This window comes from Cavia porcellus, unplaced genomic scaffold (assembly GCF_034190915.1).
Source record: "Cavia porcellus strain 051 isolate PalLab524CR breed Dunkin Hartley unplaced genomic scaffold, mCavPor4.1 scaffold_5, whole genome shotgun sequence".
Classification (NCBI taxonomy): Eukaryota; Metazoa; Chordata; class Mammalia; order Rodentia; family Caviidae; genus Cavia; species Cavia porcellus.
The window spans coordinates 43,213,439-43,239,843 of record NW_026947488.1 but is presented as its reverse complement, the minus strand read 5'-3'; the positions used below and the strand labels follow the sequence as shown (position 1 = coordinate 43,239,843).

Below are 26,405 nucleotides of genomic sequence, written 5' to 3'. Positions count from 1 at the left end.
GAGACCAGGAGCCGCGTGGTCCAGGACTCAGCCAGCCATAGTTACAGCCATGTGATGTGAGGTGTGGGCAGGGTACCAGCTACTGGGTTGCCTGAGCAGCACCTCCAGTTCAAGAGGTTATTCGGTTTACTCCTACTTTGGTTTTTGTTCATTTTTTTAAATTTGTGAGATGCTACTATAGATGATACTTTAAAATCTACATTTTCTGCCACTTTCAAAGACATTGCTTTTAATAGTTCATTAAGCATGTTTAGTTACATTTTATGCTTTTTAATATTTAGTTATTTTCTAATTTTAAATGTTTTTCTGCCTCTTAAAATAACCATGTGCCCTTTTTTTGTACTTCATTGTTTTAAAATGTTGCTCTTTTTCTAGTTTAAACCCACCTCGTACTCCTGAGAACCTCAATTGATTCTCATTTTTTTATAGGTCGCTATATTCAGAGGACTTCTATTTTTCAGCATTCTTGCTTCTGTGTATGTGTAGAACTGACCGTGATTCTCTTTTCCCAGTTTTACTATCTATTCGTTGTAAAGAGTCAGTGGTTTCCCTCTTACTGTCGTCTTTGGAAGGATTTGTACCGGCATTATGTATTCCTTGAATTACGGTTAGATTTTGGGTGGAGAAGTCTGGAAATAGAAGAGACTTCGGAGACCTGTTTTGCTGAAGCATGAGTTAAATGGGAGGTTCAGATCCAAGGGCCTTGCTCCACCAAACTCTGAGCCAGCGCTTTTGCACTAGTAGACAACCTTATTCTGGGGTAGAGGAAGCACCTAGTTTGTCGTCTGAGATGGGTGTCTCAGTGTCTTCTCACTGGAGTCTGTGCAAATTGCAGTCAGAGAGGCTTGGTGACATCAGATAGTCCCGCCCTCAGTTTCTGGGCCTCTAGCTGAGCTCTGAATGGAGAGGGGGCGCTGAGCAGGCTGTGGGACGCCCATACAGCTAAGCTGCTCAGAGAGTGGGGCCTGCAGGGATTATGGAGGGTAATGTTCACCTGCAGTATCAAAGGAACGGTCGGTGTATGGTATTTTTGTGAACATTTATAAAGATTTAGTATGTTTTTGGAAATTTTCTCTGAAAACAAATTCTGTGAATTTTCCACTTGTGAGAGACAGTTGCACATACCTGGATGGATCCTTCACCCAACAGGACTTCTTGAGCACCATCTCATGTTAAGTTAGGCACTGCTCTGCCAGATGCTCACCGGGGGACGGTGCTGCCGCAGGGTTTGGGGTGATTGGACTGTGTTGGGGACTGAGCACTTCAGTTCTGTTCATTTCAGATTGCAGTTCGCCCGCACGTTCATTCTGAGCACCCGAGCCTGATGCAGTAACGAGCTGAAGGAAAGCTGCTTCCCTTATCTGAAACGATTTTAGCAAATATGCAAGCACAAGGGCTGCGTGTGTAACTCATGTCCAGATGTGTTCCAGGCTTTATCTTCATTTATTTAATCACTTCATTGAAAAAGGTTTTTTTTTTGTTTTGTTTTTTTTTTCCTTTTTTTGGCGATAGAGTTTTGTTATGATGCCCGGGTTGGTCTTGAACTCACAGTCCTGCTTCAGCCTCTCCAGTTGCTGGAATTACAGGTGTCCACCACTATGCCAGACTTATTTATATATTATATATGAAGAAGTGTGCCATGTTACAATGCATAATGATAAATTAAACCACATATAAAAGTGTCGTTTCTTCGCTCTTGCCTTCTTTGATTAGCAGAGCAGAACTATTAGTCATGTAGCTTTATTTAGTGCATTCTCTGCTTCCTGGGCTTATACCTTGGAGCTGAGATGGTGTCTTAAGAATTAACTGCTGTGTTCCACCATATATATTGACATATCCAGTCATATTCCCCATTCTTCTAATACTGCAGACATATATTGATTCAGGTCAAAATTTGGGGCTTGCTTTTATGAGTATAAATACTAGTCATAACTGAGGTATGTTGTGAACTGCTTGATGCCATGGTGGGGGGGCGTTGCACAGACCTTGCTTATCCTGGGATCAGTAATCACCTTATTACTGTTCAGGTGCTTAACTGTCAGCATACTTGACCCAACTCTATCGCCTGTCCTTCAGCCTTACCTGAAATTCACCTGCAGGTATGCAGACCTTGCTGAATGTGTCATGCCTCTGTGCTTGGCAGTCCCCCATGTGCCCACAGCTGTGGTGCAAGGATCTCCCTGGGATCCCAGCCTTTCCTCGTCTTCCTGTTTCCTGCATCTTCCTCTTTCTTGGTTAATTTCCTCATTTTGGAGAAGCACATCTTTAGTAGCTTCCTGAGAAAGGAGACATGAGACTTTTTTTAGAACTTGAGTGTCTAAAAATGTTTCTTTCCTTTATGTTTAAATGCAACTGTAAGTTAGAAACAATTTTCTCAAAATTTTGAAGATTTTTTTGTTGTTTCTTTTTGCTTCCAGAGTTGTTCTGGACCAGGTCTGACACCAGATTCTTTGAAGTCACTACCTCATTCCCCTGCCTGCCTCGAAACTTTTAAAAAGATTCTTTCTGTTCCGTATGCTTAAAATTTCACTATTATACCCTAATATGGGTCTGTTTTCATCCTGATTTTTATGTGGTTCTTTATTTTTTCTTATTTTTCATCTTTCTGGTTTTGCTGAAGTTTGATTTACTCAGCTTTCTCTCCCAACTCTCCTGGTAAATTTTTCATTTCAGCTATCATACTTTTACTTTGTTGTTTTCTAAGTTTCCTTTTTTCAAGGTTTTTTTTTTTTTTTTTTTAGTGTTTCCTTTTGCCTCTCCTGTCTCTGTGTTAGCCAAGCAGTGTTTTCTGTTTGGTTGGTTTTCTTTCATGATAGTCTTTCTTTAGATGTTAGGTGTTTCCTGCTTGTTTACTTTTTTTGAGAATGGAGCATTAAAATGATGACTGGAATTTCTGCATGTGGGTGTGGTCTTCCATCTGTCTAGGCAGTTTCCTTGGGGAACCCCAGCACTGGTATTTTTAGACCCTGCCTTTAGATCAGTCCAGCATTCTGAATGGAGAGGTTTCAGCCTTCTCTTTGAAGAGTCTAGGTGGGGTTCAGAAGCATGTGGACTAGGGAAAGTCTCAGTTGTGGTAATTCCTTAGTCTCTTTTTCCAGTAGAGTAGCCTCCAACTAGCCTGTTGTTTTCCATATGGGCAATCCTCCAACTGAGCATAGCAAAAGGGACCATTAACCTTTTCATTGCCAAACTATTCTACTGTGTAGATAATACGTTTTGTTTATCCACTCATTAGGTGACATTTTTGGTTGCAATGCTGCTATGAACACACCTGTGTAAAGCTGTGTTTATTCTTCATAAGGATATACCTAAAATAGAAATGTCGGGTCATATGATAACTAACTTTTGAAGAACTGCCAAAGTGTTGTCTGGAGCGGCTGCAATGGTTTACATTCCCACCAGCAATGTGTGAGTTCTCTTATCCATGGACCTGCCAATACCTCTTTTTATTTTGATTTAGACACTTAATATAAAGTGATATCTTATTGTGGTTTTTATTTGCATTTTCTTGATAACTATTGATGCTATACATTTTTTCACGTGTTTATTGGCCATTTTTACGTATTTAAAAAAGTGCCTATTCAAATTCTTTGACCACTTTTAAATTAGGTTATTTACCCTTTTATTGAGTTGTAAGAGTTTTTTTATATATCCCAGAAACAAGTTTCTTATAAGATGTATGATTTGCAGATTTTGGGGGTCATGTTTTATGCATTGTCATTCTCCTTTCTTGGCTTGAAGTACAAAGGATTCTTATTTTACTGAAGTCTAATTTACCAACTATTTTTATTTGTCATTTGTGCTTGGGTGTCATCTAAGAAACTACTGCCTAATGTAAGGTTACAAAACGTTACACCTGTGCTTTTTTCTAAGAGTTTTTTTTTACTTTCAGCTCTTATATTTAGGTCTTTTGAGTTAATTTTTTGACATAGTGCAATAGAAAGGGACCAATTTCAGTATTTTCCGTGTGGATATCAGTTGTCCCAGCACTGTTGTTGAAAGGACTACTTCCCCATCAAATTGTCTTGATACCTGTTATGGATTAAAAACTGGTGGTCAATTTAACACCAGCTGAATTAAATCAGTGTGGTGCTGAGTGTAGATGGCCCACCTGAGGAAAGTTGCCAGCATAAAAGGGCAAGAGTGAGGCGTTGTGGGTTCTCCTAAGTGTTGCTGTTGGCTCTCCTGGAGGAGTTTCTCACGCTGGCCGGGACCTCTTTGTTGCTGTGGTACTTTTTAGGGGAGCCCTGATCCCCTAAAAAGTGTCACTTCTTGGCTCCACTGTAGAGCCCTCAATCTACTAGCCTTTATGCTTCAACCCTGCTGGCACAGACTTTTTAGCTTCCACTGATGACCTTTGGGCCTTCCCAGCATAGAATTGTAAGACAAACTTGCATAGGTCCTTGTTGTGGGCTCTAGGCCTGCAGTTGAACTCATGGGAGTCATTGTCATGGGCTCTAGGTTTTCAGCTGGACTCATGTAGGACATTACAGTGGGATACAGGTCCTTGGCTGAATTTTCTAGGTATTCAGTGTTGTGGACAGATTTCCTGCACTTTCTTGTATTTAACTCTGCGTGACCATCATAAAATAGTACTATAAATCCTATGTCCTGTGTGTAATTGTTCTCCCTGTAACCTCTGACTACACCATCACCCTTGCTGAAAATCGTAAATAAGGATCTATTTTTGGATTTCTAGTTTTATTCTATTGCTCATCTGTGATTCCATTCTTATAGTAGTGCCACATTGTTTAGAATTGTTTATCTTTGTATTAAGTTTTTTCATGGGGAAGTGTGAGCTCTCTAGCCTCTTTGTGAACTTTTTTACCCCACAATTGTTTTGACTACTTTAGATCCCTTCCATTTTCAGATACATTGTAGAAGATACTTGTCAGTTTCTATACAGAAGTGAGTTGGGATTGATAATGGGTTGTGTTGAGTCTGTAGATCAGTTCAGGGAGTATTGCTATATTCATAGTTTTAAGTCATTTCATAATTCATAAACCTGGGATATATTCTTATTTACTTAAGGCTTTAATTTCTTCCAGTAATGTTTTATAGCTTTATGTTTTTTGATTTACAGATCTTATACTGCTTCTGCTATATTTATTCGGTTTGTTTTTGCTTCTGTGTTTGTTTCCATTTTTGTTTTTGTGGAGTTGGGTACCGAACCTCTGGCTTGGGCCTCCCACTTGCTAGGCATATGCTCTACCACCTGCCCAGCACTTTTTGTTTTTATTTCAAGACAGGGTCTCATGAAGTTGCCCAGGCTAATCTGTAATTTATGATCCTTTTGCCTCAGCTTCCTGAGTAGCTGGAATTTCAGATAGGAGCCACCATAGCTGACTCTAAATATTTTTTTGCTTGGTGTTATAAATGGGATTGTTTTCATTTTACTTTGATTGTAATTTGTTATATACAAATGCAGTGGATTTTAAAATGTTGATCTTATATCTTATAACCCTCTCCAACTGGTTTAACACTATTAGTTTTTGTGTGTGTTTCGTTAAAGTTTTTTTATATACAAGGACATACTATTTGTGAATGAAATAGTTTTTATTGTTTCTTCCTAATCTATATGGCTTTTCTTTGTTTTTCTTTCCTAACTGCTCGAGTTAGAGTCTAGTACAATGTTTAGCAGACGTCCTTGTCTTTTCCTTATCTTGGGGGAGAAAACATTAAGTCATTGATTATTAAGTACGCAATTTTAGCTGTAGATTTTCATAGATGCCATTAATTAGGTTGTGGGATGCTCTTCTATTTTTGTTATATTAGATTCGTTAATGTCAAATGAGCATTCTGACTTTATTAGGTTTTTTTTAGATGACCATGTACTATTTTTTCTTTTATTCTATGACTATATGATGCATTATATACATTAATTTTCAGATATTAATCCATCATTGCATTCTGGGGAAAAAAATCTAACTTGGTTACAGTACGTAATACTTTAAAACATTGCTAGATTTGGTTTGCTAATGTTTTCTTGAGGATTTTTATGTTTTTATAAGGGATATTGATGTTTAGATCCTGTGATGCTTTGGACTGGTATTGGCATCTTCTTTAAACATTTGGTAGGCTATTTCAGGGAAGTTTCCTAGCTTTTTGCTTTTCTTTGTGAATAGTTGGTCAGTGTTTTGTTTGTTTGGTTGGTTTTGTTTTTTTGCCTCCTTGTGTAGTACAGGGTGATCTTGAACTCACTATGTAGCCCAGGCTAGCCTCAAACTCATGGCAAACTTCCTGCCTCCACCTCCCAAGTGCTAGGATTATAAGCCTGTGCCATCACACCCAATGTCTTTGTGAATAGTTTTTAAGCTACTAATTCAATATAATATTTTGGTTAAGGACAAATACAAGTAAACATTCAGTTCACAAATTCATACTGGAGTTTTATTATTCAGCCAGTTTTTTCCTATATAATGTCCATAAAAAGATTTTGATATACATGTTTGAGATATATAATTATAATTTTACTGTTTTTCTTCTCTTAAAGGCCATACAGTTGCTGTGGAAATCAATAAAAAATGGCATCTAAGAAATTTGCTGTTAAAGTAAGTAATACATAGTTTTCTTTTTAAAAATGATTGATCACTTTCTCTGGTGAGTTCTAATGTGAGTTCTATGTTGATTGAAAATTGAAGTTCTGAACTTTATTCTGTACTTTCTATTTAGTATTGTGAAAGTTTTAAGAAGTCACTTTTCAATTTTTATTTAAAGAAAATATGAAAAGAAAATTAAGTTTATTTAGTTACAAGGAGTTCTTTTCCTAAAAAGACTTGTATAGGATGATTTTGGTTATACCTTGGTCCTCAAGGTTAAAAATTGTCATTCACATTACATGTGTATATCAGGATTACTAACTGACAAGGTAGACAAAAGGTCCAAGTGAAAAAAGCAGGAAAGAAAGAAGCAATGTATCCTATATGCCAGGAGGGACTTCACTGGCCTCACTGCACTCTTTGCTTTTCTTCTTATGAATACTCCTTCTTTGTCCCCCATGGCTGGGGCTAATACAGTCTCAGGGTGTAGAGGAGTGGGAGGAGTCTCTGTGGGGAAGATAAGAAGAAGAATTAGTAAGTAATTAGTATAGGTTCTTGGAGACCTTTCATATATATTGACTAAACTTTAGGTCATTTCTGTGTGTGAATGCTATTTTAAGTGCCAGTTGAAAGCATCAAAGTATAAATTATAGTAGTTGGTTGACCTTATAGGACAGTACTTAATACCATAGTTTTATTTTTAACCAAGTGCTTATTTAGATTTACTAGTAAATTATAAATTTCATTACTTACAGTTACTTCTTGTACCTATATACTCTAGTATTTCTTTCTGTAAGGGTATGTAAGCGGTGAACAATCAACTGTCTAAAAATATATTCTGTTTTTACTTTAGATAAGAATTGTGGTTTGAGCATTATTGTCCCTCAGCATAGAGATATTTTTTCATTGTCTTTTGTATATGTTATTGTTACTGAGAAATATTTTTGTTTATGTTTGGATGTTTTTAAAAACAAACTGCCCTAAAACTTAGTGGCTTAAAACACTAACCATTTTATTACCTCTGATGATTGTACTGGGTGGCTGTCCTCAGTTGAGTGGTGGCCCTTTTGGGGTTGGCTGGACTGCAGTAGTCTAAGGACTGGATTTAGGTGCAGCATCAAAGGTGGCATGCTCTCACAGCTGGCATCTTACCTGGGTTTGGCATTCATCCTTCTCTTCCCATCCAGATGGCTACTCTCTGGTGCTTAGACTTCTCCTTGCCTGGTATTTCAATTTTGAGGCACAAAACTAGACTTGTGAGAACAAATTTTTAATAGTGTTTAGCATAGTTCTTCTGTATTAGGAAATGTTTCATAACTACTTAAAAGATGATGGTTGTCAGATATATATACATACATATATACACATATATATTTACATATACACATGCATAAATTTGTACAGGTGTAGGTTATATCTACACCTGTACAATATAATATATATAATATATATAATATACAATTGTGTTGTATGAATCTATGATGTATTTACAAATGTGTTTTTGTCCACTTGTTTAATCAGTTGAGAAAGGTGTATTAAAGTGTCCAACTATGATTTTAAATGTGTATTTCTCTTTTTACTTTTATTGGTTACAGATTTATAATTTCTATATATTGAATTAAGTCTTTGATTATTATGAAATGTCCCTTTTTGTATTTTTAGTAATAGTTCTTACTCTAAAGTCTGCTTCTGTGTTAATTAGTGTAACCTGTATTTGGGATCCACCCAGCAAATGTGAACTCCTGCTAGATCCCCAAAGCCTGTAAGTCATTGAGATCCACCCACTTTTACAAAGCTTCCAGTGATCATTTCATTGTTTAATTATGAATGGAAAAGGCAGTATCAACACAGATTTAAGGAAAACTTGGAATATAACAAAAGAGGAAAATGAATGAATGAACTCAGAAGGTCAGAGAAATGCTGGGGAAAAGGAGACTTTGTGCTATGGTTTATGTTCTCCAAACAAGGAGATGGTAGTGTGACCATGAAACAAGAAAATTCCTAAGAACAGAAAAGAGGTTTTGTAAGTTTAAAACATGACAGAAATAAAATGTAATAAAATATAGAACAATCATAAAGAAATATTGCCCAGAAAATAGAGCAAATGAAAACAGCCAAAAATAAAAACAAAGAAATCAGAGTTTTAATTTTCATATGGAAAATTGGAGTTCTAGAAAGAAAAGTGAAGAAAATAGTAGAGAACGTTATGAAAGAATCAATACAATAAAAATTATCACAAATGAAGAATTTGGAGTTCATATCTAAAAGAATTATGAGCTTGTACTCAGCCATCATTAACAAAGAGTTGCACTAAAGTATATCACCCTATGATTTCAGTGCAATGAAACTTCAGAGGAGATGAAAAGTAAAACAAGAAAATCACAGAGGACACAGTAGAATAATGCCCTGGAATATGGAGAAGAGTGGTTTCTAACTCAAAATTCCCCTCACAGCCCAGTTCTCAAGCACAGAGTATAGTAGAAAAGAGAAATTTTGGGAGATGCAAAGACTAAGAAAAATTCCCCTTCTAACATACTTATTTTAGGGAGGAGGTAGCCTTCCAAAACAGGGAGTAAACAGAGGAAAAACCAGATAAAGGATCCAGGATTAAGGAATAGAACAGGTGAGGGCCTAACGAATATCATTGTGAGCACTGAGTTTCATGCTAAGAAGTAACTGTTCTGACTGAAGCAAGACACAAGATTCCAGGAAACATGTCTTCAATTAAAATATGTCCTACATTTAATTGTTTTTTTATTTTCCCAGTCCTGTCAGAGAACCTGGGGATGGTTTAGTTATAGGAATAAAGAAAACTTAAAAAGAAAATATGCCACTGTTAAACCCTCTTACATAAACGTGATTGTGCAAAGTAGGAAAGTAAGCATAATACACTACCTGGCTGAGCTTTGAACGAAGGTTATGTTACATAATACTGTGGATTCCAAGTTTTAGAACACTAAAGAAAGTCCTGTGGGAAGATGTTAGTAAGCATTAAGTTTCCATGTTCCATGGGTGATATATAAAACTGAAATAATTAATTGTAGTATAGACAAGGCATTTAGACATACAGCATGATGGTATATACCAGATCAGATACCTAGATTTCCAGTATGATTGCCCCTAATGAGTGCATTGGGGCTAGATGGTATCCATTTTTGATATTTTAATCTGTGTCTTGCATTAATGTATGGAAATTAGGTGAATAAGTAAAATTTTAAAAGAATTTATGCAGATTTTTCATATAGATGTATCTACTTTTGACTATCTGTGTTGAAAAATTCTTAGAGCATGATTTTTAAAGCAATAGAACAACTGATGAATATCAAATAATTTGTCATTTATACCTGGGCAGTTTATTCTGAGACTTTCCCTAGAATGATGATGTTAATTTGCCATGCAAACAACTTATCCTTTTTCAGATGAAAAATGGATCTTCTGACTTTCTTGCAAATAAGTGCGTTCTTTTTTCTTTTTAACTTCTGTGACCTTGGCTTTAAAAACTCTCCTGTAACTGCTCTACAGGAAATCTACAGGCTAGATTTCCAGAGGGAGAGCAGCAGTGTATGAGATGAAGAGTCCTTCGAATCACAGCTTCAGAGTTTCTTGATGTCTGGGTCTGCCGCTGATGGCAGTGAGGTGTGTGCTTCTGCACCTTTGTGATGCATAAGTGAAGAAGTGGGCATGTTTGAACAGAGGAGCAGAGCAATTTTAATCCCCAGCTTTTGCTTTATTTTGTTGCTATGCTGGGATTGGACTTCCTAGGCACATATTTTACCGCCAAGCTATACCCAAACTCAACCCAATATTTAAAAATTTCCCAAACTGTAAAGTCTAGACCAGATAGAGGTCGGCAAATTACAGCCCACATGGCAGTTGCCTGTTTTTGTAAATACAGCTTTATTGGAGAACAGCTTCTCCCTGGTTTGTTTACATATTGTCCCCGCTGCAATGGGCAAGTTGAATAGTTTCAACAAAAGTCTTATTACATACAGAGTCTGAAAGGTAAATATATATATGCTTTGATCTATGTGTAGAATGAGTATATAAATATATCTCTTTGTACAGGTTTTAATTCCTACTAGCTGCATTTCAAATGCTCAGTAGGCACAGGTGGCTAGTGGCAGCTATATTGGACAGCATTTTATTTTATATATATTTTTTGTAGTGCCTGGGATGCACTCCAGGGAAGTGCCGAACCACTGAGCCATACCCCAGCTGGCCTCCATAAGCAGAACAAGGTTAAGCAGTTGCATTTCTCTGTAGTCTCTCCTCCGTGCACTGCTCAGAAGACACTCAGTGTAGTGACTCAGAGTAGAAGTAGTTACAGAAGTCAGGTGGATCAGCAAGACCAAGGCAAGGCCTTTGCTTTGCAACTGTATGTGAGAAATAGACATGGGCACATGAGGCGTTAGTCATGGACATTGAGCCACTAAAATACAAAACTTTAGTTAGAAGGAATTATTAAAAATGTCAAATAATACATAAGGTTCTATTCAGGAAAGCTGAAAGGTCCAGCCCTGGCTTTCAGGATATTTAAAAAGGATTTAATGTTGCCAGCCCTCATTCCCAATAACAATTATATCTTAAGATTTTCAACTTGAGTTTCAGCAATGCAGTACTATGAAAGCTTCCCACTTCATTGTCTGTCTCTGTGGATCATTTCCTCTGCTTCCTGCATCTGTTTTCTTGGATTACTTGGGTATTACACCAAAGTCTAGAATTCTTCTGGCTACAGAGATTGTTTTGCTGTTCACCCCCACCCCCAGCTCACTTTATTGTGAGTGGGAAAATTTTTGTTGGGAGGGCTTGATTAATTAGGAGGGATTCCTGGCTTCCCTAGCAATGGCAGCCTGGGAAGATTACAGAGCCTGGCTTAGTGACAGGGGCCAATCTGTATTAAAGGAAAGACTTGGGCTGGCCAGATTTCCCTGGAATGTGGATCTGGCTTTGTCTTCCACAGGGAATATGCAGTGACCCTCCGCTCCTCCTTCCCACCCATTCCAGAAGGCCAAGAGTTTTTAGTGTTGCAGTTGATAGTTGACCAGTTTTTATTTGGGTCTGGGGAGTGGGGTAGGAAGCCTAAATCATTTTCTGAATCTAAAATAAGAGATCTAAACTTTTACTAATATGTAGGAAAAAAGCAGAGGTTTTACTATACATATATATATATTTTTTTTTTAATTCCTTAACCTCATTTACTATCTGTGTTTTTCTTTCCACTCTTTTTGTAGCAATTATAGTCTTATATTCAGCTCTGAATTTCAGTGAAGAATTTTTGCATTCTTTCAAACACCACAAAAAGAGAAATTTGCCCAAGAATTGACAGTAATTTCCTTATTATAGGGAAAGTAAATGTGAAGAACTGCACTTTAAATTTCCAGAGAAAGAGACAGTTGAATAGCAAGGGATCAGTCTGGAGACTTTTGTCTTGCTGGTTCGCCTTGATGAATCACTTATGTCCTGTGTCCTAGGTTTTTAGTCTACCTAAAGGGAAATGTGGCACTCACTGTGTCACCAGTGCTCATTTGTAAGTTGGTGCATTGATTTTGTGTGTTTCATTGGAAAAGACACTCAGGCAAGAATTTTCATATTGGTTGAATTATAGATACCAATTTTTCTACTAAAATTTAAGAAAAAGCTGCGATGCTTTTATAGAGTATATAAGAAACATTTGAAATGGTTGTATTCTTTAATGAAAATCAGTTTAAATGATGAGAGTGGGACCTGCATTCCTGATAAGATTTTTACAAAGACATTTGTCTTTGTGAAAGTTTTCAACCTCTGTGCTTCTTTTCCTATTTTTACATTCTTCTACTTCCTTTTCCTCCTTAAGCCTGTGTATTCCCTATAAGAGTTTTATGTTTTAAAGACATATAAAGTCACTGAGTTTTTTAGTGGCTGACAACACTCACACTAGGGGAGCTACTATTTTTCCCAATGTATATTTTCTGTTCTCTTGTATTGCCCAAGCCAGAAAATGTTCAATTAAATGTATACCACATGGAACGGAAATAAAATTCCTAAAGGTTCACCAATAGTCACCCAATTAGTTCTGTTTCTCTTTTTGGATGCCTAAAAGGATATTTAAATACAGCTTGGCTTCTCATCCTCTTTTTGTTCTCAACTTTCCACCTGCTTCCAAAGAGTGTCTGCTTAAATTGATTCCTAAAACATCAAAGGATTGAATTTATCATAATCTTGTTTTTAACTGGCTTTTGCTTTGAAAGTTCCTGGTATAACCAGTGATGGCTTCTTGTTCTTCATTAAGAGTTGTCTATTTAATGGATCTTTGCTCTGCAAAGTATCTTAGATTTACTTTCTTATCAATTTGGACCTTTAATATCCTTGTCTCTCTTTTTTTTTCCCCCTACTACTAATCTCTGGACAGTCTCTCCAGCCTTCTTGTCCTGCTATTCCAGTTCACCTAAACAAGTGTCAGGGGAGTGTTTTGTATTATTTCATCCTGCTACTTCCTTAAGTGATCAGAATAATTCCTTTTCTTTAGTCAGATCCAATCTAAACTCTCCAGCCAGACCTAAGACACTCTGATAATTACTCTCCAAGACACTCTGATAACTACTCTCCCTTTCCTCTTTAACTTTGATGAATTTTTTTCTCTTGGAATTTGGGCACATGGCCTACCTATTCTCTGCAACTGATAATTTGCATCTCCCGGAGTCATTAGACCTGTGATTTTCTCTCTTCTTGTTAGCACTCACATTTTTCACTTGATCCATGCACATCATCTTTTCTCCAGGCTTGCCTGTTAATTCATTTGGTTTTTTTACATAAACTTTTCTTAATATTTATAACTCGTATTTTACATTCCTTTGACTGATGTGTGCAGCTTATGTTGTCATGTTTTATGCATATTGTCCAGTTGTTTGTATATTCCTCCCATTTATGTATATTCTTCCCAACCACATTCCCTTAAGAGGACACGGACCTGTGCTTTGTTGCTTTTGCATCTGCATGGGTCTTGGATATTCTAGAGCATGTATGAGGTGCCCACAATCCTTCTTTGTTCCAAAGATAAGTTTCTTTCTTTTTGATGGAGAACAGGGAAGTGAATAGAATTTGGAGTTAAAATTAGCTCACTGATGTTTTTTTTAGTTCTAGTCAGGGAATACTGTAATCTTCAATTTGTGATATATTTCTTTTCTTAAAAACGTTTATCTCAACTTGTTTCTTTTTTACACAACTACAGTTCCCCCTTCAAAATTACTCCTCAAAACAAATCTTTTGAAAATACCAAGATAACATGTAGAATTTGCTTCTATATATAGTATACTGCAAGAACTAACTTCTTAGTATTAATCTTGTTAATTTAATGTTTCCAACACATATGCAAATCATGTGCTTTCAATACTTATTCTGGTGTAAGAAGTAATCCTTACTAGAAAAAGACTCAAGGATCTCTCACCAACTGAGAACTCAGAAAGATTATAGATTCTCTCAGAGGGCTGTAGAGGGCGTCGTTGGTCTATGTTTAGCGGGGTAACTTCCTTGAAGACTGATCCAAAGAATCACAGCAACTAAAGTGTTTTGCAAATCACTGGCTCACTGCTAAATGATCATTAAATGATCATGCTGGGTAGTTATGTACATAGTTATGTCCACAGCTTGACGTGAACATGTCTCTGTAGATTGCTTCTGCCTCAGTTCTTGTCCCTAGGATATACTCCTGTGGAATGTGGCAGTGGAAAAGTGTGCAACCAGTTATCCCAAGGTGGCTTCAGAGAATACATAGACTACCACTTTTATGCTTCTGTTCCAGATTCAGAAACCTGGAAATGATGCGCTAAGAATAAAAATCCCCTTTCTCCTTGGAAAGCTTTGGGAGCCCTGCCCAGCCCTGGTTTTGTACGGCAGTACAGGCTTCAGGGGGTTGACTGAGTCTGAAAAATCCTTGAAATATAGTGTTATTATGTTTACTTTTCTTCCTCACCTTTCCTCATTGTTATTTTTTCCCCTTATTGTTATTTTTAATGTGAACAGGGCCAAGGGGGTACAAGGTAGGGTGGGATTAAATATCTTGCATTCTATGGTTCCTGAGAATTCTGTGGAAATGATTTGGGTGTGCAGTAGTCTAGTCATTAACCAGTAACAGTAATGTGAAGATACATAATATTTACTTACTGTCCTTTAAGATACTTGTCTCATAGTAACCTCTTAGAATACCCATTATTAGGCAATACAGGAAATTAGGCCTCTATATGCATCACTTGGTCACATGTGAGTAGCATGTGATTACAACATTCTCATTTTAAATCTACTAGAATTCTCATATTAAAAGTTGCCCTATACTCAGACACTTCATTCACATGATATATTTTGTGATGTGACATAAGATGAGAAAAGAATGTTAGTCTATTTATTCCATGGAGGTACAGCACCATGCAAATTCTGGTAAGGTGTGAACCAGGTCTAGCATCTTAGTTCTCATTGCTTAAAAAACTATACTGTAGATTATAGAGTGCATAGTGTCTGTACTGTGATTTCTGTGATGCTCTGTAAACCACTCATATTATTCTAGGTGCTTTTCTAGTATTTCTTGAAATTTAGATCATTGGGTTCTGAGAGAAAGAGTCTAAAAGATAAAGCTAGCTCTCAGACTTTACTCAAGATCCCTGAATTACTGTGGTGGTTTCACGTGAGAAGATTGGATGATATTGCAGAAACTGTGTTTCTCTTTCTTCAGTGTCTACTTCTTCAACAATAGGAATGTTTCAGTTCATTTCTTTTGGTGTCAAACTAATAATGAGATACAGTACAGTACAAGTGTTGGGAAAAATATTTTGTGCATATCATGGTCCCTTATTGAACATCTTGCAGTAATGATCTTACGTCCTTTACTTTTTTCTTGGTCTCATAATTCTTTAGAGTGAGGACTAATCTAATTCTTTCCATATGTGAGTCTCACTTAGCAAGTTTTTATTTATTCCTGCCATGCAAGGCCCTGAGTTAGGCACTGCTTACAGGGATAAGGCTGATTGTCTCTGTCTTCAAGGAGCTTCCGAGGAAAAGTGAAGCTGTCATACTGTATAAAGCAGCAGTTAGAGTACCAGGCATCCACTCACTCTGCACTGCTGAGCTGTGACTCACTGAATTCTAAAGGACTATTCTGATCGGTTTCCAACTTGGATATTGTGACAGAGTCTTAGTTTAGTAGTCAGTCTTCTGGGTCCTTGTTTGTCAGTTTACACTATGGGCTGCAGAACAGATGACCAGGATTAGAAGTCAAGGGCTGGATGTCAGTCCTTCATACTGTTTCCACTGAGGCCCAAGTTGGGCAGTATCTTCTGTTTCAGTGAGCTCTGTCTGTATAACAAGTAGCCCCAACTCCTCGCATTACTGTAGGTCAGAACACCCAGCTGGGCAGTTTTTCTGCTTTGCTTTCCACTGCATGGGGTCACTTACTTGGCTGCATTCAGTTCCCCACTGGGGTACAGAGTTCAGGACCATCTCACTGGCCCGCATGTACAGCTCCGCTGCAGAGGAATTCAGGCTCTGGTCATCTAGTTCAGCAGTGTAGCTTGTGTCCCCTTACAGGATGGCAGTGATTTCTCCTGAGAGCATGCAGGTTGCAGGCTGGCAGGCTTCTGGAAGTCGCCCTGGGCACGTGGCCCACTGCTCCTTCCACTGTATTCCAGGGTTGAGCAATCACAAGGCCATGAAGAGAAGGGGTGGACTCCACCTCCTGATGGGAGATGCAGTGTGCGTATCTAGGGTGCATGTCCACAAGAGGGGTCATCTCTGGCTCACCTGAAAGACAAGTTTCTTATTAAATGAGATGTTGAATTAAGGAGTATCTGTAGGCCTAGATTTTAGTGCTACCTTTCCAAGTGTATCCCTTCACATTCAGTAGAGGAACAGATTTAGTATGAATAACATCTGTGTGAAGAGAGCCAGAAGACCCAGTCAGAGGGGGAGGGCCTGGAGCTCACCATGGAGTCCAGTGCGAGTTTGCATCAGAAAGCGACTGGTCTGTGTTGAAAGGCTCAAGAGGTGCCAAAAATCTGCAGGAACTGGGGATGTGTATCCGAAGGGAACGGAGAAGATTGGAGCTCCTTTGAAGAAGAAAAGGAAAGACTTTGTTTTTCTCCTCTTTTTTTAATTCCGTTGAGGCTAAAGCCTGTTGCTTGGTGCCCCCTACATCCGGGGCAGGTCGTCCTTCCTCAGTTCGACCTACATGTCTGCTGCTGACCCACAGAGCTTTACTAATTGGCTGAGTGATTCTTCAGCTGAGTTGACATATTACAATCAACGATCACATCATGTTACTACAAATTTTTATCTGAGGTATTCTTTATGTGCGATATAGTGGAAAGAATTGGACTTTGGAGGCAGAAAGACTTGGGTTTGAATCAGGCCCTAAATACTGACCCTGGAAGTATCTTCAGAATTTTATTCATCTGTTAAAAAATAACAGGTTGATATTAATTCATTTCTAGGATAATTGTTCAGCCTAGCACATAGCACTTAAAAATGGCAGCACTTTTCCCTTTCTTTGTTACTTGAAAGACCTTTTTAAAGACAGTAGCAGTTAAAGACATGAATTAAGGTTTTTTTTCTTGGCTGTTTAATATAAAATTGTTCAGGTGTTTAATCCTGTTTTGTAGGTGATAAATTTTTCTCTGAGCCTAGGAGTTTAAGCAGACAAATTTGTTTCTCTGTCTTGTTTTTACACATTATCCTTACAACATTGTTGCTTTTAAGAAAATGGCTTAAACTACTTTAAGTAGTTTGAAAATGCAGTTTGGTCTTTTCAAGTGGGTTCCAAGGCTTTTCCGGGTGATTTTCACCTGGAGTGGTGGTGGTGAACCCTTGGCGCGTGTGCTGCAGCAGGCTCTTTGCCACATGGGAACCTCTAGGAAGTAGCCAACATTCATTCCAGCTGTTTTGGGCAGCGGTGCTCAGCCCGTGGACCAGGCCTGATGGGTGACCCTGGGCCCGTGCACTTCCATTCCCACCTGCGATGGCTGGAACCACTTCTGTAAGAAAGCTCAGCAAAGGGAGTAGCAGAAAAGAAAGAACAGTCTCTGCAGCCTGATTTCAGTGGGTGTTCTGAACCCCGTGGCATTAGCACCTCCTACAGTAATTGCAAAACTTTACCATCTGTTATTGTGAAGGTTAAATGAAATGATGTGTACCAGGTAACCATTTTCATAAATATTAGATATTATCAATAATACTCATCATCAATAATAAACATTAATCATTCTGATTAATGTTTTCTGCCACAGCATTTCATGAAGCAGCTTAGTTCTCATTTCTTTTTTAAAATCCTGGAGTTAGTCAAGTAAAAGAAGACTTGCTAAGCACCTTCTGCAGAAGTTCACAGTTGTGAGGAAGGTATTCTTTCTCTGTTTCCATTTTTAGAAGATACTCTTTAATGGAAGTGATGGCAGGTGATACACAGTCACGCAGATGTCACAAGCCTGCATGTTTGTGGGAATCACTGTTGCTGTTTAATGACTCCCCCGGCAGCGTCTGAACCCTGAAGAGGCATTCTTTCTCTAGATTGAGATTCTTTCCTTATTTCAGATACCAATTTTCTTTGTTTTAGCCTTTATGTGGAGTTTTTTTCTTTTTCTTTTTATCATGTGTGGTCAAATAAGGGTCATGGTTAACCCCAAAAGGAAGGCCAGCTGGGCCACAAGGGCCTGGGCCTGTTGTCAGAGCTGCCGGGAACCTCTCCACCCCACTGACTGCCTCACTCACTTCCTCTTTAGGCCAAACTCAAAGTGAAAAGCAGTTTACTCCATCTTGGGGCCTGCTGACTCATGCGCTGTGGGCTGCTCGCTTGGCTGACTCTGGTTGGTTGCCAAGCATTGACCATGACTTACCTTGGCCCCTTGCTTGCACCTGTGTCTGGGACCGGAAGGCTTTGCTTTCCTCGAGGGAGCTGTCTGGGTTGAGGCCACAGCCTCTGGAAATAGTTCAGCGTTCCTGAGCTGCTGGCCACAGGACCTGGAGTAGAGTTTCACCCTTCTGTCTCCCATCACCCTCAATGAGCTCATGTGAAACTGTTTTTCGTGTAGGGGACTGTGTACTTGAGCCAAGGGGTGGGGGTGCAGTTGGCAGCTCCTGGGAAGCACTGTGTTCCGTGGAGGGCCCCAGGCAGATGCTGTCCCTGCTGTAGGCGAGTGGCTCAGCTGCCGTCAGTGTGGCGTATTGAGGTCCTGTGGGAGTGTAACTGCAGGAATGTGACTGGGGAAGAGGAGGCTCTCTGCTTCTCCATGCACACTATCTGTTGAGCACAGTGGCTTCTCCTCCCAAATACACATCCTGTAAGAGAATTGTGCTTTCTAAAGCCCTGCTAGCAGACTTCTGGGGTGAGTGTGAGCAGGCGTTGACTTTTGCCACATCAAAAATGGCATAGGTACAGAATCATAGCACAAATATGCCTGCCTATGCCTGGGGCTTGGCAGTTGGCAGAAGAAGGGGCATGGATGTCTCTGGAAGTTATGCAATAGTACTCTACAGCTTTAGAGACCTAACAGTTTCTTCTTGGCAATCCTGTGGACAAGCCTTCTTAGAGAACATGATAATGAATGTTTAAAGGTTATAGAACTTCCTCAGGGGCATCCAAAAGGTAGTTGAATAATCTGACTTGAGAAGGTTCTCTTGGTTACTGGGGGGGGAGAGTGATTGTAACGACTACTTTACTTACTGCAGTTTGCTTTATTATGGGAGTGAATATTGAGGCATTTTAAGGGTTATGACAAGTATGCCAAATTGCTGCAAAAATCAAGAAAGTATCAAAGAGGATGTGATTCTTCTGAAATTTCTAAGTGCCTGTTCTGTAGATGACACTGAGTCAGAAGGGACCCTATCTTTAGCAAGAATCTTGTCTCAGATCTTTTATTTGAAGAGTTGAATGCATTCCGTGAGGTTCCTTAGTCAGCTATGAGTCTGCATTTTTGCTTTTGACTCAGCATCCCTATGTACTCCTCCAATGTGCAACACAACAGAAAATGCATGTAGCTTTAAGGTTTTTTATTGTCCTCAAGGAGTGCTGCTAGGCACTGTGCACATTCTTCTAGCAGCTGATGAAACACTTACTTTTGAAAGGCTGCCCATGGAATCAGATATCGCTGTATCAGTTCCGATGCCTCTTAAATGGCTGTTTCACTTCCCACAATGACCAAGTCTCCATCTGCCATGACAGTGCATTCCTGAGCTGCTGCATCTCACTGAGTTGGTGACTAGCATGTTTATTTTAGGCTGAGTTTGAGTTTAAATTATCCAGAGAAGAATGCCTTCTGTAAAATTTACAGGAATTAGCTTGTACTGCAGAGATTATGGGAGGGTAGGGTTTTGTGTGCATATGTGTAGATTTAAAAGAAAACTATTTGGAATTATGAAAAGAGAGAAATATAATGAACACTGATATTCTCGCCAGTCATTTTCAATACTGTGGACCATTTTAAGATAAGTAATAGTCATTAAGCCAAATGCAGGTTTTAAAAAAAAAAAAAAAACAAATGGTAACAAAACAGTAACACTAATGTGCTTATGCTGGATTTTCCAGATTTCAGTGCTGTCAATACTTTTCCTACAAAACCAAGTCTTACCTCCTTCAGCCTTCAGTTTAAATTCTAAGGAATATTATTAGAAGGTACCAATTTGTGTTTTCCCATGACAAGGGCAGGTGCCCACTGTTAAGTTCAAGTATCTTAGATTCTAAAAATACCAGTGTTGTTTAGATTTCTGACTTTATTGTGAAGTCATGTTGGGGTATTTCACAGCAGTGGGACAGACTGCCCGCTTCTCCTGCCTGCGATTCCTTCTTTCCAGTGTGGGGCAGTGCGTATCAGTCTTCATGGGATTCCAAAGTTCTAGAGCACAGGTATCAGACTGTGCTCCTGGTGGGGAGTAGCTGGGCTGGACTGGATCTGAATGTCTCTCCTGCTGACTCTGCCATTTCCGGTGCCTCATAGAAGGAACAATAGAACAGCTGCAAAATGGGCAGAGGGAACTTTTAATGCCCTAAAACTAGATTATGGTGATAGTTGTACTGCTTTATAAATTTAGTAAAACTAATCCAACTTGGAATCTTAAAATGGATGAACTTAATAATTGCAAATTTATCTAATACAGTTATTTATATGTTGCATTTATTTACTTACTTTTGCGGCACTGGGGATCAAACCCAGTGTCTCAGATATGCAGTGTGCCACTGAATTACACCCCCAGGACAAAGCTGTTTTTTTAAAAAAGCAGCAAATCTGTTTTAAAAAAATAAAAATAAAAACTAGGCTTAAAGGTTCCATTTGACCCAGTTGTTCTTCTGCTTGATATCTTCCTGAAAGAATTAAAAGCGTCATAACCACAGCAATATATGCACGCTCATGTTTATAGTGACAACAGTTTGTAATAGCCAAATCTTAGAAACAGCCCAAATGCCCATCAACTGGTGAGTGAATAAAGAAGGTGTGGGTTTTTTAAACAATGGAGTACTACGCTGCCGTAAAGAAGTGTGAGCTGAAGACATTTCTAGGTAAATGCAGGCCCCTTGAGACCATACTCATAAGTGAAGTAAATTGGACTTACTGTGAGTAAATACTGCATTGTTTCTCTGGTGTGAGAAACTAAAAGTAAATGAGAACCAAAATGTATAATAGGTATTATGAAATAGGAAGAAAATGTTCAAATGGGGAGGAGAACAAGGGAGAAGGAAGGGAGAAAGGAAAAAAGGGAAAAGTAAAAAAAATGAATAAAAGAAAAAATTGAAACAAAGCTCTTATAAATGGGGAAACAAAAGGGGTTTAAAGAAAGGTGGGGCTATGGGAAACAAGTTATATACAGGTACAAATTCTCTATGATGAGTATAATCATTATGTATATCTAAATGTACCAATAAAGTCTGATTGGAAAAACAAAAATATATTCAGTGTGCTTTTTTCCAAATTATGGCAATAATTCATCAGTCCCAACCATTCAGTCTTCATGTTTCTTCATTTATTGATGTGAATAAGTAACATAAAGCAGATACTTTTACAATTAGTATAGGATGAGTTAATTTTTTCTCTTTAGCTTTACTTGTAAACAAAATTCTAATGAAGACTGTTACATGGTGCTGACTGGTTGATATGTAAATGAAAAAGTCCCACTAGAGCCTTGCAAGAATGCAAATTAGATTTTAATTACTTCCTGGCTGTAAAAGGAAACCAGAAGCAAAAAGGAAAACATTTTACAATCATACTTTCCAAGAAAGCAGTAAGTGCTAACAGTGGAGGTCAGAGCATGCCAGCCCAAAGTAGGGCTCCCAGACATCACTCGTGAGGGCAGCAGGAGTGGTCAGGTCACCCTTACCTCCCCTTCCCCTCCCCCAGCAGTGCATAAGCTAGGAAGAAGTTTTTGACCTTTGCCTAAAGCGAGTCATAAAACCCTGATTGAGATGTGCCGTCCCTATACCCAGAGGAAAGAAATGGCCTTATCTCTGAAAACAATGGATCACAAAGAAAAACCTGAACAAACACACCTAGCAATATTTCCTCCTGTTTATTAGCATTAGGTCATACTTTTGTGTCTAGTCATAGTTCTTTAAGACTTTCCACTTTTACATCAAAGCAAGCAAAGAACATACACAGTTTATGTTTGTTCAGGTCTTCATTTCCTTGTGAATACTCCCATATCACATAAAACTTACGTTAAATATATTTGTGCACTTTTCTGTTGTTAATCTATCTCTTGAACCTAGGATAGATAAAGAATTTCACCTGGCCTATGATGAGAAGGTCTTTGATTCATTCAGCTACTAAAATAAAGTCTGATAGAGTCAAATCTTGGTCTTAAGTTTATAAAGGCAGCGTGGCTGAAGGGAGGTTTTGCGGAAAGTAACTAAATGGTTGGAGGCCCTTGACAGGAGACAGTTCTTGCTGTGTGGGGCTGGAGAATTGGTTGTTGTAAAGCGCAGCTCCCCGTCATGGTTTGGTGTTTTTGTTGCTTTCTGCCTTGAGATGATGTGATATGAGGCCCCACAGATTCTTACACTGTGCTCTTGGACTTCAACCTCCAGAACTGAGTCAAAACATACTTTTTTTTCTTTGTAAATTCTCTAGCCTCAGACATCGTTATAGCATGAGAAAACAGATTAAGGCAAAGACTTAAAAGACATACCTATATGAAAATGACATTAACAATCCCAGGTGTTCCTATTGTCCACATAGTACCTACAGAAGAGAACCGTTGATAAAAGGCTGTAAATTCAGTGGTGCCTAAGTGAGTAGGCTTGAATCCCCGGCTGAGGATGGAGGCAACGCATGCATGGACTGCACGGCAGACATGAAGGTGGCGCTGGTGTACACCTTCAGGGCTCCCCTGGGGAACTTCCAACATGGAGGGTTACTCGGTTTGTGGATTTTTCTGACTCTCCTCATAGAACATAGCAGCTCTTAAAACATTTAAAATTGTCCCTTTGAAAAGATCGGAACAAAATAATTCCTCAATCTCTGTATACAAATTTACTTTCTTTTTCAGTAGTCAAAAAAGCGTAGGTGGTGTTTGTCAGTTTGCTTAATCACCTGATTATGATCCATTTCAATGCTTTGGTGCTTAGCATCTTCCTCAGTAAACAAATGTTTGAGGTACAGTAGCTCACATGCCTTCCTAGCTCTAGATGGCTCTGTCTTCTGTGGAAAAATGTTTGCTTAAGCAGTAACTCTTCAAGAGTTAAAAACAACAAAACCAGCATCTAGTCTAATCCTGCTTAGCTCTAATTTATTAACTTTTTGGAACTGTAATAACTTGTTAGATCTTGTACAGTAAAACATTATTCCTAATTTTCCAAGGCCAGCTGTAGATCAGGGTTCTAAAGGCCTTAATGGAAAAGGGTGGGTAATGTGTTTGTCAAGAGGCCACTTAGAGAAATCAGTTCCATGTAATTTTTAATAGTTCTTTGGATAGACTTTTTATGACTCAATATTACAGATGTCATTAATTTATCATGGAAAATAGTGAGACAATATGACAGTTATCTTCAGACGCAAGAATACCTAGGCAGCAGGGCAAGTGATGATTGAATAGTTTGAACAGAGGCTGCTACAAAATGCCACCAAACTGGAGCACTGATGCCACAGCCATGCCATTGGCCTCACTGCCTCTGACCTTGCTTGATGGGTCAGCCAGGCAACAGAAGTAAACTGAGGCCTGCTGGAAATCTGAGACCTCAAGAGTCCTTCCCAGCAGAACAAACTGCACCTGTGCTCCCTTTTTTAGGCAGGGAAGGCAGACGAGAGGGTAGAACGGGATCCTGATTTAATTTGTTCTTCCTACATGTCCTATTTCCACTTATTCTCCTCCTTTGAATGCGAGGCATGTCAGAGAGGAAGCCAAAACTATTGCAGGAATATTTCAAACCTTTTTATAAGGGAAGAAATTAAAATACATTAGTAAACATTTGTAACCAAGTGGGGAATGGCTTCCTCTGCTGGTAGTTGAATGTTTGATTGTCTTTTACAAGATTAGAAATTTTTGATTGTCTTTTGCAAGATTAGAACTCACAGATGGAAGTTGTCTCTGATTTTTTAAGTAGTACCTGTCGTGTGTAGACCCCAGAATGTCCCATGCTAGGAGCAAAGAAATCTATGGATAAGAAAGGCCACCAGCATAAATTGGGAGACTATTCCACTTGGGTCTGGATCAGAGTTCTACTCACAGTCTTGTTACATAGATTGATTCATGTTCTCAAAAAAAGGGATGGTGACATCCCTTTTTTAGTACTTCAGAGCATGACCTTATTTGGAAATAGGATTTGAAAAGCAATGAAGTCATTAATCCAGTATAATTGATGTAGTGATAAAAAGGGGAAATTGGGGCTCAGAGAGAGACACTGCTGAGGGAAGGTGACGTGAAGACACAGAAAATCCACCAGCCAAGGAACATATGTCTCCAGAAGCCATGAGCTCAAGCATGGAGTAGACTTTCCTCACCACCTTCAAGGGAAGCCAGTCCTGCCTACACCTTAATTTCAGACTTCTCTCCTCCAGACTGGAGAAAGGGAATTCTCCTGGGTGAATCCAACCAGTTTTTGCTGCCTCTTTCCAGGGTCCTCAGGAAACTACTCCAGTTCTGGTTCCCCAACTGCCACCAACTGTGAGAAAACCCCTCTGCCTCTTGGACTTCTGCTTCCTTATTTGTAATACAGCAAAGTCTTGGAGTAGATGATGTTGAGACCTTTCCACTCTGACAGTTGATGATTAACATTTCAAAAAAAGTACATGTGGCTTTCAGCAGAGAAATTGTTACACTTCTTATTGTAGCAAAAATACATAGGAATATGCTTTTTTCAGTTCCCTTTTTTTTGTTGTTGTTTTTTTTGTTTTCATTCAGGAGTCATTGATGATACTTCCCCCTTAAGCTAAAATATTGGGCAAGGCTGTCCCTTCCAAGTTGACACATGACAGCATGTCTAGCCTGTGGAGATAATATGTAGTCAAAGATCTTATCACCCAAAAGTATAAGCTCTTTTCTGCTAGTTTTGGGTTAGTATAAGTGGTAACATGTCATGAAGTTTTCCTTCCTAGATTTATAGAATGATTTCTTATGAATTTACATAAGCTTATTACAGTTTTTCCAAAGGAACCAGCAAGACAGATACAGGCCACTCAGGTATTTGCTAGATGCGTTGTCTCCCTGTAAACTCCGCGCGCTGGCTTGTGTGGTTTACAGCAGACTTCACATGAGTCGGTACTCCACATGGGCTCCATCTTCTTTCTTGGCATTGGGATAACTTACAGTACACAGGGAAACAGCCACCTACTTCTCTGGTGGAAATCGGCAGCTGAAACCTACAAGGTACAGTTGAAATAATTGCTTAGTTCTTCTCCACCCATGCATCTTAGGTTAAGGCATAGGGAAGGGCCTAAAACTGTCCTCAGCATTAATATCTAACTCTGAGGCAGCTCTGATGAATCATCTGCATAGTTTATGAAGGACACACCTTGGAAAAACACCATCACGGTTAAAGGCCTCAAGACACTGTCCATAATGTGAACATATTATGCTGTGAAAGAAGATGTGTTTAGGATTTCAAGTAGTAGTCATTTCTGTTTCTTTATTTTCAAGGCTAAAACCTTCTTTTTGTAAGTGTGTAACTTGTTTATGACTATTAATTTCATTGTATTTATGAATAAAATCCATCAGTGAGAATATCCAACTTCTGGATTTGTGCCTGGCACTTTGTTCCTGCTGTTCTAGGCCTCTCCTGGCTGAAGCCCCTTGTGGAACAAAGGGTGTTCAACTTCACTTTGCCTGGGTAGTCATCTTGTAACAATTTTTGTTACAGTGTCAAACAAACAAAATGACCTCTAGTGAGATTAAGATTCCTAGACTTGTGGAATCTTCCAACACTGGGTCATTGAAGATCATTCAGTTTGTGAAATTTTCTGACTTTAATCCCAGACCATTCTTTCAGGAGACCAATTGTGTTGGCATTTTATTTCTTCTTTTGTCCCTTTTCCAGAGGACCCTGAGAGAATGGAAGGACTCAACCCAACACATCCATGTTGCTGTTAGTTATTAAGAGTTGAAAGGATTTGGTAGGTCTGCAGTTTGAAATTATTGGTCAAACAGTGATTTAGGATGTTTTGCATTGTTGTCTGCTGTTCTACTTTAGTGTCTGATCATTTTCCTTCTCCCTGTGAACACGGCTTCTGGTTGGAGCCAGTTTGCATTCATTCTTTGATTTCAATGCCCTAATTCAGTGGCTTTCAACTTGTTTTCTGCTACAACACAGATGGCTTTCACACGCTCACATGCTCATAGGGGTGCATCCAGGGTTATGCAGAATTCTAACCAAGCTACTTGTAATTCCACCCGTTCCTTCCCCATTCAGGGTAGTACCATGGGAGCACATGA

The 26,405-nt window shown here is 38.8% G+C and overlaps 1 protein-coding gene across 1 annotated transcript in view; it reads left to right on the top strand.

Annotated features, from left to right (window-relative positions):
• Positions 1-4,064: 4,064 nt before the first annotated feature.
• The window catches only part of Slx4ip (SLX4 interacting protein), a 143,313-nt gene continuing 120,972 nt past the window's right edge, over positions 4,065-26,405 (top strand). Inside the window, 2 exon segments of the mRNA XM_063248698.1 lie at positions 4,065-4,380; positions 6,494-6,551. Of these exon segments, the coding sequence (XP_063104768.1) occupies positions 6,525-6,551 (27 nt within the window). The 5' untranslated portion in view covers positions 4,065-4,380; positions 6,494-6,524.